The sequence below is a fragment of the Vitis vinifera genome, chromosome 12 (genome assembly GCF_030704535.1).
Source record: "Vitis vinifera cultivar Pinot Noir 40024 chromosome 12, ASM3070453v1".
NCBI classification, from domain to species: Eukaryota; Viridiplantae; Streptophyta; class Magnoliopsida; order Vitales; family Vitaceae; genus Vitis; species Vitis vinifera.
Genome location: NC_081816.1, coordinates 6,343,120 through 6,358,807, shown reverse-complemented (window position 1 = coordinate 6,358,807; position 15,688 = coordinate 6,343,120). Strand labels below are relative to the sequence as shown.

Below are 15,688 nucleotides of genomic sequence, written 5' to 3'. Positions count from 1 at the left end.
TTATGAAGTGAATAAGAAAACCTTCAGAAATTGCCATGTCCATTCCTTTCAATCGAGAAACCATATTACTCATCTTCATGATGTGCTCACGTTCACCACTATGGCCATCATATTTCATTGTTATCATTTTGATCATAAGAGTACTTGCAAAGGACTTGGAAGTTCCTAAGAATTGTTCTTCAATTGATTTAATATAGCTCATTGCATTATCTGAATCCGAGATTGCTCCACGAATTGCAGGAGTGATTGAACCTTTCATAATCATTAGACTCATGCGATTAGGGCGCTTCCACTTTCCATATAAAGCCTTTTGTTCATTAATATTTTTAGAAGTAGGCTTTGTGGGTGTAGGCTCTCTTAAGGCATAGTCTAAATCCATGCAACCAAGAACAATTCCAATTTGTTCCTTCTGTTTTTTAAAATTTGCCCCACTTAATTGTTCAATACCAAACAAATAGCATGTAATAGCGGTAGGATTCCTTGCTGCAAAATAAAATTTAATTCAAAAGGAAAATTATTTTTTATCATGACAATATTTAACACCACACTTTACAATAATCTAACTACAACAAAAATTAAGTTAGATATCACATTAATCATAAACATAAGAGATCATATCATAGTTCTTTCGTTGGACTGAACTACAATCACATAATTCAAAAGTATCTTATTATAATCCATCCGTTGGGTTGAATTATAATAATTCATAAATCATATAGATATAACATAATTATTAAAATAAAATTATTGAAATGTAAAGAAGTTTAATATCGTTGGGTAAAAACTTTATCAACATTTTATTATTAAACTCTTGTCATATAATCAAACATGGTGATGATCCTCCGTTGAGTTGATCAACACTTGTTTCATAAGTTGAATAACACACACACACACACACACACATATATATATATAATCATCTTCAAACAAACAAGTAAAAAAACATACATATTAGAAAAACTATTTCTTGAGATTTCCATAATCACATATTTAAATTACTAATCGTATTTTTTAAACTTTCATAAAATCATGCAATAGATATGATTGAAATCATGAAACATTGAAGATGTGTGTTACTACATTATTCATATGCATCGCATCATATATATTTAGTCATCCATAAGATCAAACAATAATCAAAAAACAAAAAAAATATGTTTTTTGATCCAAAATTGGTTGGTTCTGATACCAATTGTTAACCAAACTTTTATAAACTTTATGCGAAAATAATTATTTAAAAAAAAATAATTTTGGATGCATAAAACAAAATAAATGTAAGTACTAAAATAATGATCATATTCTTACTTTGATCCATAATACCAATAATACTTTTGAAGTGAGATTGAGTCACCTTATGAATTGTATTGTCAAGATCTTCAACTCACTACTCTCATATAGTGGATGAGTCACTTGTGTGGTGTATGTTGTTAAAAATAAAACAAAATGATATAAGAATGAGAGTGTGGTTTGAGACCTTAATTTATAAAAAGTTGTACATCTCTTAGTCTTCCCATCAAAGACTATATGAGAATTATACTCATTATTTACAACCATTATATACAAATTAATGGGTAATGGTGGGTTATGAACTTGAATGCATCTATATAATTGCATGAGTTATATTTTTCCATTTTCCTCTATTACTCATAAACATAATGTACAAATTAAATTTCATAATAATGGGGTTACAGAAGTTGTAACACCACATTCATATAAATTAAATTTTCTAACCCCCCATTTATAATTTGAGTCTTCCATACATCAGACTCTTAAATGCCCAATCATTTGATTCACCTACCTATCAATTGATACCCTTAAATAATATTTACATAAATATAATTATATATGACCACATATTATAGGAAAAAAACTAACATATATACTTTAGCATCGTATAAGATGAAATTCCATTTTGAAGGCTAATTGAAGTGAGACCTTTGGTGGCTTGACCTTTAGAGGTTCCCCTACGTGACACTAAGCCATGTAATATAATAGATGATGCAGCCCTCATGTTCCATGTGTTATTAGTCTCATTTTTAATATGAAATTATAAAATTAATATGTAAAAAATTTAAAAATTATATAGATATTAAAATTTTCATCTTCATAACAATCGAATACTAAATTATCATTTATTTTCGTCATTAAATGAACGATATGATTCTCGTCATCAAAGTATAGATATGGTGCATACTCTTGCCCCCATCCTAAAAAAATAATTAAGATTATGCCCATGATCATTTTAATGCATGAAAATAGGTCCAAATGGTAATGCACATAACACATTGTCCATATGGCTATACATGGTACGTACTGTCAACATGAATTAATGCATGCACGCAAACACAAAAAATAATTAATTAATTAATGTTAAAATCTTAATATAATCTTATTCTAATGTAAGCGTGACAGATACGATGGGTACACTTAACAAATTTAGGTACAAATATTTGGATCAAATGCAATTAAAAATTAAAAATTAAAAATATATGTGCACATTTTTATGGACAAATTGTTGACTTTCTTGGTCTCAATGTTATTTAATAATTTCTTATCTTATTTAGGATAAATACTACCACTTAGTGGATATGTTACACCTGTAAATTAACAAACTTGTGTATGCCTTTCTTATTTTTTATCTTATTTATTTATTTTTATTATTTTAAAATTATGAAAGGTGTATGTTATTGAAGCAGAGTAGCAAATGCTTGACCACAGAGACGTATTGGAATACTCAATGGAAGGCAAGCTTTTCTTGGTTTCAAAAGTTTGGGCCTTGTTCTTTTGAATGAGAAATATTTTTTTACTTTTTAAAATAAATAAATAAATAAAACATTGTTTTGTTTTATTTTTTGAAAAGCTACTTTGGAAAACATTTGCTAAAAATGGGTGATTATTAAAAAAAAGTTTACCCATTTTGACGTGTTTTACACTTTGTCATTTCAATTCAAAATTTAATCCTTTGCTCCCCAAATTTATTAAAATGCAATATTTTACCCCCTTAAACTTATTAAAAAGTCAATAAATAGTTTGTTAAGTAAAAAAACAATGTTAAAATATAAAGAAAAATATTTATTACCCAAGTTTGAAGTTGTCATACTTCGCAATACTATACGTGAAAATCACAAATACTCATGGGTAAAAAATAAAAGATCAAAACTGATAGCTATGATATTTTAAAGGTATTTGAGAAATTTCACTTCGAGACTATTAATATAAAATTGGTTTTACCCCATTTTCATATTCGTGTTTGAATTAAAGTACGAAAAAGATCTCTCTTTTATAACTTCGTGAAACATTTGGGGACAAAGTGTAGGTATTTAATAAGTTTAGGGAGCAAAATGTTGGGTTTTAAATGTGAAAGTGTAAAAGGTATAACACATCAAAGGTTGAGAAGGTAAAATGTATTTAATCCCTAAAAAATATCTAAATATTACAATTTTTAAAATTAAAGCGTATAGGTTATGTTTCATTTCACATTTAGCTTTTCAATTTTTATATTTATAATTAAAAATCTAAAAATAATCTTAGCAAACATTTTTAAGTGGTTTTTTACTTTTTTATTTTTAAAACTCGATAGTTACAAACATTAAAAATTTGTTGAAATTCATTGAAAAATTATAAAAAAAAATTCTTTTATTTGTAATTGTATAACTACCAAACATCTAAATTATCATACATTTTTTATTATTTATAAAAATTAAAAATGTAATTAAATTAGAAAAGCTTCTAAAGTTACCTTACTTATTGCCTAACTATCTTTGCCTTGACCAAGGGAAATGAATAATAATAAAAAGTGGGAACATCAAAATATGTCGAATAATTTTAGAGCCCAATGGATGATTGAATCTAAAAAATTATTGGATGGATCGATAATTCAATCATGATCAAATATATTAAAATTAAAAATATTAATTATTATTTATGAGTTCCAATTCGATTTTAAAAAACATTAGTGACAATGCTTAAACATATGGTACGTCTCTTAGCTGGCTCTTATTCATTTCACCAACTACTGCTTCTTGTGGAAATTTCATGTGGGATTCCTTGTAGATCCCCGTTGTAACTTCACTACAAAGCCAAGTTGGAAAAAGAAATGCATTTTCCACAAAAGAGATAGAGAAAAAAAAAAAGGATCCCAAAACTTTTCCCTCAAGAAAGCATATCGCGACGGTCCAAAAGAAGCTTTTGATCCACAGAAAGGGCCATGCTTGACCATACCACAATCTTTTCTTTATAATTTCTATTGCGGTGTTGATATTTCCAAGAGGAGTGTAGACAAAAGATTGGAAGGGAAAAAGAGGTTTGGTCTTTTCTGTGGTTTTCATTCTGTTAAAAGGCTTCAAATTCAATGCCTTGCTGGCTTCTCCACTTACGCTAGTTGACACAAACCTAAAGTAGGTAACACAAGCTAAAAAGGGGAAGTCTTCCGTGGATTAATATATGATTATCTTCTTAGTTGGATGTATCTTGAAAGTCGAAACAATGGCTCTTCATGACTCATAGGCCATTGTCTCATTTTGTGACAACGATTTTTTTTTCTTTTCCTTCTCATTTTTTCTAAAGAATCGGGATGGTCCGCTTTGTTTGACAGTATTTTTATTCGAAGTATTTTACTTTTTAACATAAGCATTTCCTCGAAAAATCTAATTTTCATTCCAAAAACATTCCAATACATAGATCATTTGCAACCAAAAACTCCTTTGTAGGAGTTACACTTTTTTCCCCGTAGGGGTACAAAAGGGTCACATTAAAAAAGATGGGGGGAGAACCACCAAAACAAACAGTATTTTTATGTGTGAGGAGAGACTAACTTTTACCTATAGGGAACAAACTGACACTCAAATAATAATGAATTCTAGCTTCTAAAGAAGCAAAAAACTTGAGCTAATTAATTGGACACAACCTGGAAACAAGCAACATAAATCCTTCAATCAATTAGAACTGTTCTTAGGCTGTTGCAATTGGCCCCATGTTGACACTGGCTTCAACGTTTTTCATGGCCTCAAATCTTGGCTCCTTGGCCTGGAACTTGAGGCCTGCATATAGCTTCATGTAGTCATCAAACACGAATTTCGGGTACACTTGATCTTTCTCTGCTTCTTTCTCCAGCAATGCCGGTGCTGGGTAGATGACTGCATCGTTTCCAGGGTTGTAGAATGAAGCTATTGACATCCTGTTGCCGTCTGTTTGGGCTACGACCCTGTGCAGCACACTCTTGTATTTGCCATTTGTGATCACCTATTTTTTATACCAAAGCTTAGAAAGTTAGATTCATCGAAGGGAAGCGGAAAGAGACAAGTAAAGAAGGTGACCGGATAGTGTATGTACCTCAAGTTGGTCACCGAGGTTGACCACAATGGAGTGGCGCATTGGAGGAACATCGACCCATTGGCCGTCTTTGAGGAGCTGGAGGCCGCTGACCGTGTCGTCTTGGAAGAGCAAGATGATGCCACCGGCATCAGTGTGGGCTCGGAGTCCCTTGATCAGGTCTGGCTTGGGGCAGGGAGGATAGTTGCTGACCTTGGTGCCAAAGTTTGGACCCTTGGAGCCATGGAAGGCCTTTTTCAGGTAACCTTTTTCCAGTCCAAGATTCTCACACAGCAAGTCCAGGAGTTCCTCTGCTAGTTTCTCAAGTTTCAAAGCAAAGTCCTTCATAACTTTCCTGCATGATTCGTGGGAGAAAAGAAAATCAGAAGGCAAGTAATTACATCTGTGAAGGAAATCACACACACCCAGAAGCATATTTTGAAGTAGAAATAGTAAGAAGATATTGTTTAATTACCTGTATTCCTCGTCGAGGTCTGGGAAATCAGAGACGTTTGAGACAGGTAGATGGCGGAGGAAGAAGGTACTCTCCCAATCCATATCTTTGATTTCAGTCTGGACACCCTCCAGAGCCTTGGCTGCCACTAGTTCCTTGAACCTCTGCTCCATACACTTCCTGTAGTGTCCCTTTGTCAATTTTTCCACAGCGTCCATTTGCTCATGAGAGATTCCATGATTCACCAACTATGGTTATCCACATACAAAAAGAAAGACATCATAAGTAATGGAACAGTTTAACAGACACTTAGTGGTTTCTGGAAGAAGCATTTATATATCCTTACCTCGAAGAAACCCCAGTTCTCACAGGCATCTTTGATCATCTCCATGGTGGCTCCTCTCTCCTCACCATTGAGCATCTCCATGTTGATCACAGGGAAGGCCTCCATCTCTCTCTCTTTCTCTTTTCTCTCTTCTCTCCTTTACTCTCTCTCTCTCTCAAGTAAGCTTTGAGTTAATTTCGCTATGCAGTTTGTGGTGTTTGGTGTGGAATTTATAGAGGACTTGAAGTAGTGATGGGTTCCCAGAAAAACATCAAGTGGAGGTGTCTTTTGGGGCAGTTGGGATATTAAACCCATAACATTTAGAATGTGTGGACCCCATTTTTCTTCTCCCCTATTTGGGTCCAACTAATGTGTGAGGTGAGGCTACAGAGCCTTGTTGAATCATCTCTTCTTTTAGGTAGTGTGGTGCCCACTTTGGTTGCTGCCTTCTTCTTTCCTAGATTCTTGACCATTCCACCTTCCATGCATGCACCCATTTTCTCTTGTTTGCAAGCATGTTGAGCTTGATGTCTAGGAAACCCCCTAGATCTTGCCCATTCCAAGAGCCTGGTCTCACCTGACAATTATTAAACTCCTCTTATTTAATAATATCTATTTTAAAAATATTTATTAATCAATGAAATCTATGCCGAAAGCAAAATATAAATAAAATGATAATAAAATATACTTGTGATATGATATGATTGATCATATTTTTCAATATACCAACATTGAATCTTACTTTTCAACACCAATTGGGTAAATTTGAACACCCGAAAGACCTGATGCATCTTTTTAATCATACCTAATTTAGACCATGACTCGTGTTCGTCTTATGAATGATTATGACTTTCAATAATACAAATATCGTTTGATTTTCTTAATTTTGAAATCATAGACCCAATTAAACCTATATTTTAAGGCATTCTTTGGGTTGTCGAAGGAAATTTGTCCATTGCTTTAGCCAAGACCCTACACGAAGATCATTCTCATGGTGTCTTTTTTCTAATAATTATATGTCGGCTCTTTATCTAATTTTTTATTCCACAATTAATTTTGATGTAAATATATAGCAATCTCAGTTTCAAATAAAGTTATTGACTCTGTCGACCGTGTGGGGCCCATACTTTCAAAGCAGTTAAAACCTTTTCCAAATTATTCTTAATTTTATTATTAACTTCTATTTTTAATTTTTAACTCCTTATCACCGAGCTATGCCCTTGAATCCATCTTTGACTTCTGAATATTAAAGGTATGTAAATCTTACACAATATTATTGAAATGTAAGAGAAATTAAGGGAAGGTGAAGGGATACTTTTTAAGTCCATTCTCCGGGGAAAAGCCCCAAGAAATAGGATATTTTTGGTCTCCATGACGTGGGCCTACACAAAATTATAGTAAGACTGAATCGTGGTAAATGTTTTCAAAAACAATTTTACAAAACATTTTTTAATGTTTTGTTGTTTTGTTAAACAAAATTTGTTTAAATATTTGAAATATTTTTAACCCGTTTTTTATATTTTAAAATTAAGATTTGTATTTAATATTTTATTTTTAATTATTTTTTATATTTATATAATTCTTTTTTTAAAATCATCATAAAAATAAGTGAAAACAAAACATAAAACCATTTTTCTATATTTTTTTTAATTATCAAGTATATTTTTTGTTTTAAAAAATAAAAATTTATTTTTGAAAACAATTAATAAATATGACTGACATTGTATTGAAATCTTGCTATAACCTAAAAGAAAGAAAAAAAAATGACCATAAAAGCAAATCTTCCTAAAGCCTAAAAGAAAGAAAAGAATGGACAATAAAGGCAAGGAGGGTTATCATGTCTTTCTCAACTATCTCTTTTTTTTTCATTCCCCTTTTGTGATTCCATGGTTAGGGTTTTGCACAAAAGGGTGTTGAGGGAGGATAGGGTAATTGTACTAAAAGGTTTTCTAAACCCATGCCCAAAAAAAGTGATATGTTTATTATGCTAGTGGAAGACAAAGTTTTGCCATGAGTTTGATTGAAGCGTGGCTATGCTACAACTATGTATTTATAGGGAAAATGCAATGCATGGAATTGAGTACATGAAGTCGGCCCAATTGATTCGGACACAAAATTAAATGAAAAGAGCAACAAATATAAACGTGTGAAGTGTGAATGAATTCAAGTCTCGCTAGCATTGAACATGCCATGTATTATTATACATGGTCCTACCAATTTCATCCCATCAATGTCTAGATTTCGTTAGTTCAAATCTTTCAAGAATTAATTAGTTAAAAGAATGAAATAATCCTTAAATTTATAAATATAATATTTTTTTATATATGATAATGAATTTAAAAGAGTCATTCAAAATAAAATAAAAATAATTAATTTATTGGTGAATTTATTTCCTCCTATAGCCCATGTTGAAATTTCATCTTTGTGTAGATCATTATTTTATTTCCATCCACATGTAGTAGCTCATTTACTTTTGACACTTCTTTTATCGTTTTTCTTTTCTTCACTTTGACCCAAGTCATTTTTTTTTTCCAATTAATATTTTATTATTATTATTATTATTATTTTAATTGCCACTTTCGGCAAATGGTAAGAAAAATAATTTTTAAAAATTAAAAAATAAAGTGTGGTATTAATTTATAAAATGAAAATTCATGTTCAAAATAAAATTCCTTCTCGAATTATTCAAAATTTGAAGTAATATTATTAATTCTAGGTCATCCTTTTGGACTAGATGATCATTCAACCACCATAATTATATCAAGTGGAATACACTCATGGTAATGAATTTCTTGTTCTAATCCAAATTGTATATTTTTAATCATAATATAAACATTTTAAATAAAATTTCTTTTAAAATTATTCCAAATTTAAGTATCATTAATTCTTGGTCATCCTTTAGACTATAAGTAAAAGAAATTATAGTCTATGTTCACTAATTTATACTTAAAATTCATACTCCAAAAAAAAAAATCTCTTCTAGTTATTCAAAACTTCAATTATCATTAATTCTTAGCCATCCCTTAATTTTAGGTACTAAAAAAAATTATCTTTCAACAATCATAATCATGTCAAGTAGAATATGCATGCATTTATGATTTTTTTTTCCTTCTTTGATTCGGGTTTTTCCTAGTCCAAATTGTAAATTTATAGTCATGATAGAAAAATTTTACATTGAACTTGCATTTTCTTCAGTTGAATATGAAAATCTAAGAGAAAAATTAACTTAATGAAAAAAAAATAAAGGTTAGTTTCATTCATTTCCTTTAGGTTTCGGCTAAATACATCTAGTTCTCATAAGTTTAAAAATTTTATCATACATTTTTCTTATAATGAATACTTTGTTGGAAGATTCTTTGGCATATACATTTCTTAATGAAAAAAAATAAGGGTTAGTTTCATTCATCTCCTTGAGGTTTCGACTAAATACATCTAGTCCTCATAGGTTTAGAAATTTTATTATACACCTTTCTTATAAAAATAAGTAAACAGAATATAAAACTATTTTTCTATTTTTTTAATTATCAAGTATCTTTTTTGTTTTAAAAAATAGAAAATTATTTTTAAAAACAATTAATAAATATGACTGACATTATATTGAAATCTTGCTATAACCTAAAAGAAAGAAAAAAAAATTGACAATAAAAGCAAACCTTAGTAAAGCCTAAAAGAAAGAAAAGAATGGACAATAAAGGCAAGGAGGGTTATCATGTCTTCCTCAACTATCTTTTTTTTTTTTTTCATTCCCCTTTTGCGATTCCATGGTTAGGGTTTTGCACAAAAGGGTGTCGAGGAAGGATAGGGTAATTGTACTAAAAGGTTTTCTAAACCTATGCCCATAAAAAGTGATATGTTTATTATGCTAGTGGAAGACAAAGTTTTGTCATGAGTTTGATTGAAGCGTGGGTATGCTACAACTATGCATCTATAGGGAAAATGCAATGCATGGAATTGAGTACATGAAGCAGGCCCGATTCGGACACAATTAAACAAAAAGAGCGACAAATATAAACGTGTAAAGTGTGAATAAATTCAAGTCTCGCTAGCACTGAACATGCCATGCATTATTGTACATGGTCCTACCAATTTCACCCCATCAATGTCTAGATCGTCGGTTCAAATCTTTCAAGAATTAATTAGTTAAAAGAATGAAATGACTGTTAAATTTATAAATATAATATTTTTTATATATGATAATGAATTCAAAAAAGTCATTCAAAATAAAATTAAAAAATTAATTTACTAGTGAATTTATTTCCCCCTAGCCCATGTTGAAATTTTGTTTTTTTTAGGTCATTATTTTATTTACATTCACATATAGTGACTCTGTTACTCTTTGACACTTCTTTTATCGTCTTTCTTTTCTTCACTTTGACCCCAAGTTAATTTTTTTTCCTATTAATATTTATTATTATTATTATTATTATTATTATTATTATTATTATTATTATTTCAATTGCCACTAAATGGTAAGAAAAATAATTTTAAAAATAAAGCGTGTTATTAATTTATAAAATGAAAATTCCTATTTGAAATAAAATTCCTTCTAGAATTATTCAAAATTTGAAATAATATTATTAATTATAGGTCATCCTTTTGGACCAGATGATCATTCAACCGCCATAATTATATCAAGTGGAATACACTTGTGGTAATGAATTTTTTGTCCTAATCCAAATTGTATATTTTCAATCATAATATAAAAATTTTAAATAAAATTTCTTTTAAAGTTATTCCAAATTTAAGTATCATTAATTCTTGGTCATCCCTTTAGACTAAGTAAAAGAAATTATAGTCTATGTTCACTAATTTATATTGAAAATTTATACTCCAAAAAAAAATTATCTTATAGTTATTCAAAACTTCAATTATCATTAATTTAGCCATCCCTTAATTTTCCTTAATTTTAGGTGCTAAAAAAATTATCCTTCAACAATCATAATCATGTCAAGTAGAATATGCATGCATTTATGATTTTTTTTCCTTCTTTGATTCTGGTTTTTCTTCGTCCAAATTGTAAATTTATAGCCATGATAGAAAAATTTTACTTTGAACGTGCATTTTCTATATTTGAATATGAAAATTCAAGAGAGAATTTAACTTAATGAAAAAAAAATAAGGGTTAGTTTCATTCATCTCCTTGAGGTTTTGGTTAAATACATTTAGTCTTCGTAGGTTTAAAAATTTTATCATGCACCTTTCTTATAACTAATACTTTGTTGGAAGATCCTTTGGCACCTCTAGTGGTTTCCAAAGTGGCGGATTTAGCAATACCGTTCAACACGATAACCCCTGCTTCCTTTATTTTAACCCACCTCCCCTCTTACTCAAAATAAGAAAAGTATATGATGAAAATTCAAACTTATGGAAACTAAATGTATATATTCCAAAGTGGCGGATTTAGCAATACCGTTCAACACGATAACCTCAACTTCTTTTATTTTAACCCACCTCCCCTCTTACTCAAAATAAGAAAAGTATATGATGAAAATTCAAACTTATGGAAACTAAATGTATTTATTCCAAAGTGGCGGATTTAGGAATACCGTTCAACGCGATAACCTCAACTTCTTTTATTTTAACACACCTCCACTCTTACTCAAAATAAGAAAAGTATATGATGAAAATTCAAACTTATGAAAACTAAATGTATTTATTCAAAACCTCAAGAAAAGTGAATGAACTTAACCCAAAAAATAATAATATTTATTAATTTTTATAAATAAAAATTTATATTCTAAATAAAATTTCTTTTACGATTATTCAAAACTCCAGCTATCACTAATTCTTGGTCATCCCTTTAGAGTAGGTGAAAGAAATTTTTGTCCATTAAGAAATTATATTTCAATAATCATAATTATCCTATGGAATATACACATATTTATGAATTTTATTTTATTTTTTTATTTGGGTTTTTCAAACTTCAAATTATAAAATTATAATCATGATAGAAAAAGTGTATTTAAACACGTATTTTCAATGACTAAATATGAAAATTCAAAAGAAGAACTACAACTTCAAAAAAAAAAAAAGACTAAAGTGATTCATATGCCACTTTCTCTTCTTCTTTGTAGTGACCATTATTGAAGTTGAATATAAATCCTTCACGATTCATTGCATATCATTCATCATTTGAAAATCAAAATGGAAAGAATGTGGTTTCAAAATTTTCCTCCCATATTTTTTTGGTTTTTGCTTTCTTGCTTTGTTTGTCACCGTCAAAGAGAATAAGTGCAAGTAACCATCAACACACATTTTGTCACGTGCTTCTTCTACCTTTCTCTTTGGGTATCTTTCTCTATTCTTCATCTTGTCACGTGCTTCTTCTACCTTCTCTCTCATTTTCTCTTTAGGTACCTTTCTCTATTCTTCATCCTTATCAATAATTCTAATATGTGGTCCAAATTTCATGTCACTTATTTTAATATCTCTTAGAGCTTGGTAGAAAATAAATTGAAACCATAGAGATTAAATAAATTGAAGCTTATCATATGATAGTTTTTAATTCAAGAAATTATTTTTTTTAAAAAGAAAAAGAAAAAATGACAACCACACGAGACCAACATTGGGTTCTTGTGGCGGCTTTTGCTAGTGAGGTGAATGATGGAGACCCTTTCAAATGGAAAAATCTAGTCAACTATGAGAGTTGAACCACAAATTTGAACACCCTTTGATAAGGAAGAAAAATGATCGTCATATTTTTCAATTTAATATATGAAATAAAAAAATTTTAAAATTTGAGATTTGGTCCAAACAAATCATTTGATCGTAAACTTGATGTGAATTGGGGTTTGAAAATTGGGGACAAAGTTGAGTTCAAGATAGGAGACCATGTAAGTGTAACGATTTGATTTGTTATGCCTCTTCCTAGAAACTACCTTAATTATACTATTCTTCACCCTTTGAATTTATAACATATATTAAAAAAAATAAAAAACTATTTATCCGTACAATTATGCTTCTTGAATAAATATAAACAAATTTGGGGTAGATATGGAAATAAAGGAAATTATAGAATTATCAATGTTTGGATTTTATAAAAATATTATGAAGTATAGGATTAAGATCTGAAAAAATAATATCTTAATAGATGTTTTGGTTGATGAACAAATAACATAAAAGTCATTATTCTTTATGTTTATACGAACTCTTAAAATAGGTTCATGTTTTATTTTTAAGTTTATTCCCTTACGATGTTGATAAGTCCACCAAAGAGCATAGACTCCTAAAAAGCATGGTAGTGTTGCCCCACAAATGTGAGATCAGTCTAGATTCCATGATGTAGGTCATAGGAACTGTTTTGGAAAATTATTGAGTCTATACTCATATAACATCATATTATTCTCGTTACTCCCCAATTCAATGTAGTATATTACAATTACCCTATTTCCCAACCTTACAGACACATTATGAAGTTATATTTCATTTGTAATGGTTCAATCAATTATGTAGATATTGTCCATTATGGGATCAAAAGGGTCATTAATCCTCATAACTTTAAAATGTGTTTATATGATTAAGAAAAATTAATACTTATATATGACGCAAAAACTCCCTCTTTTATCTAATATGAGATATCACATCATTAAGAGTGATTTCACTCAGAAAAACATGATAATAGTTTAAAATTAGGTGTAAGCTCCTAAGTGAACACGTGGGAGTGACATTTGTTTGATAAATGTATGTAAAAATTCTTTAGATTTAATCAAATTAAGTTATACCATTTCTAACCTCAAGATTTTACAATAGTAAAATATTTGGGAGGTCATATGGGTGTTTTTATACATATATCTACATGTGACTGGAATTTTTATCATAATTATTAAGAATAGCGATCCCCACGTAAATTTATGTACATATTCCTTAAATTTAATGGAATTTGGATTTACTATTTCTAATCTTGTGGTTTTACAACAATAAAATATTAAAGATGTTTTATGGGTGATTTTTTCCATGAATCATTTCATCCATACATGATTGAAATTCTTACCCTAATTATGAAGTTTCAATCTAAGTAAAAAATTTATACAATGCTTTTGGTTAAATTGAAGAAGATTCTCTATTTATCCTCTTTAGGTGTTTCTAGAGATTTTTAAATTTTTATTATTGTTTTAATATTTCAAAATAAAAAATATAAAAAAATAAAATTAAAATAGTAAATATATTTAAAAAAAAATTATATTATAAAATAAAAAATAATGCAAGGAATAAATCTAAAATAAAAAAAATTAAAATTAACATAAAAATCATTATTAGCATTTAAAAAAAAAATGAAAAACGCCAAGCGTGGCACGCCTCCATTTATAATCATTATCTCTACTACTACAACTACCATTTTTTGAATTAAATTTTAATCATTATTCTAAAGTCATCTTTTAGGCACGATGGCATTATTGCAATCCAACATGGTTTCCATGTTATACTTAGATTCTTGACAAATCAAAATTGAATCGTACAACAGGGAAATTTAAAAAATTAAAATTAAAAAAGGGATGGCCAAAAATGTGGGAGACCGGAAATGTGATAAACTTTTGTTATCATCGTCGTTATTATTATTATTATTTTGTTGACACGATGGTTTTTTGAATATTTTGGTTTTCATTTTTGAACATCCTAAACATCACATCCCCGTCCATCACGGCTTGGAAGGACCACTCCAATTATTGAATGGTCTGTATGCATTAGTTGACCCTATTTCATTGACCCAAAAAGTCTATACGGATTTTTCAGGAAAATTGGGTTGAAAGAGAGGGGGGAAGGGGAAAGAAGAGAAAATAGACTCTGAACGCCATCTTTATTTCCAACTCGCCAAACTCTTGTGATATGGAAGTCCTCCGTCCACTTTTGGGGCATACTTTCAAATGAGTTTTGACATTTTGGGTTAGAAGATGGAATTTTGCTACGTTTTTGGAATCTTTGAATATCAAGTTTTCACATCAAGTAAGAAATCAATGTTGATCTTATGTTTATTGATCTTTCATTCCACCGATATTATCTATTCTTAGTTCAAAAAATCTCTATCTAGTTATTAGAAAATATCAAGAAAAAAAATATAAAGTAAAATGATTTTATTGTGTTTAATTTCATTATAAATTTTTAAAAAAAAATTAAATATAATTAAAATTTTATACATTTTAAATTTATTTTATTTTTATATAATAGAAGAAATTTAGTGAAATAAATTTTAAAAAACATATAAAAATAATTTATTAATTTTGAATTTTTTTTCTTTTAATTTTTTTCTTTATTTTCTTTTTCTCAAAATTTTCACGAACCAAACATAGCTTCGCGTTTTTATTATTAAAATACCATACTATTTTGGTTCCCCAAAAATATAAAGGAAAAAAAATACAAAAAATAATAATTTTTCTCATATTTGATTTCACTATAAAAAAAATTTTAAACAAATTAAATATTATTAAAATTAGTTAAAAATTTAAACATTTTAAAATTATTTAATCTTTATATAATAGAGGAAATTAAGTTAAATGAGTTTAAAAATATATATAAAAATAATTTATTAATTTTAAATTTATTTTTTTTTCTTTTTTTTTTCTTTATTTTATTTTCCTCATATTTTTCCTCAAAATTTTCGAGAA

At 28.9% G+C, this 15,688-nt stretch overlaps 1 protein-coding gene across 1 annotated transcript; it reads right to left on the bottom strand.

Annotated features, from left to right (window-relative positions):
* Window positions 1-4,632: 4,632 nt before the first annotated feature.
* Window positions 4,633-6,336, bottom strand: LOC100256784 (1-aminocyclopropane-1-carboxylic acid oxidase 2). The gene is given in 4 exon segments (NM_001280942.1): window positions 4,633-5,241; window positions 5,332-5,665; window positions 5,786-6,012; window positions 6,111-6,336. Coding segments are annotated over 4 exon segments (957 nt in total). The 5' UTR covers window positions 6,216-6,336; the 3' UTR covers window positions 4,633-4,950.
* Window positions 6,337-15,688: the final 9,352 nt, after the last annotated feature.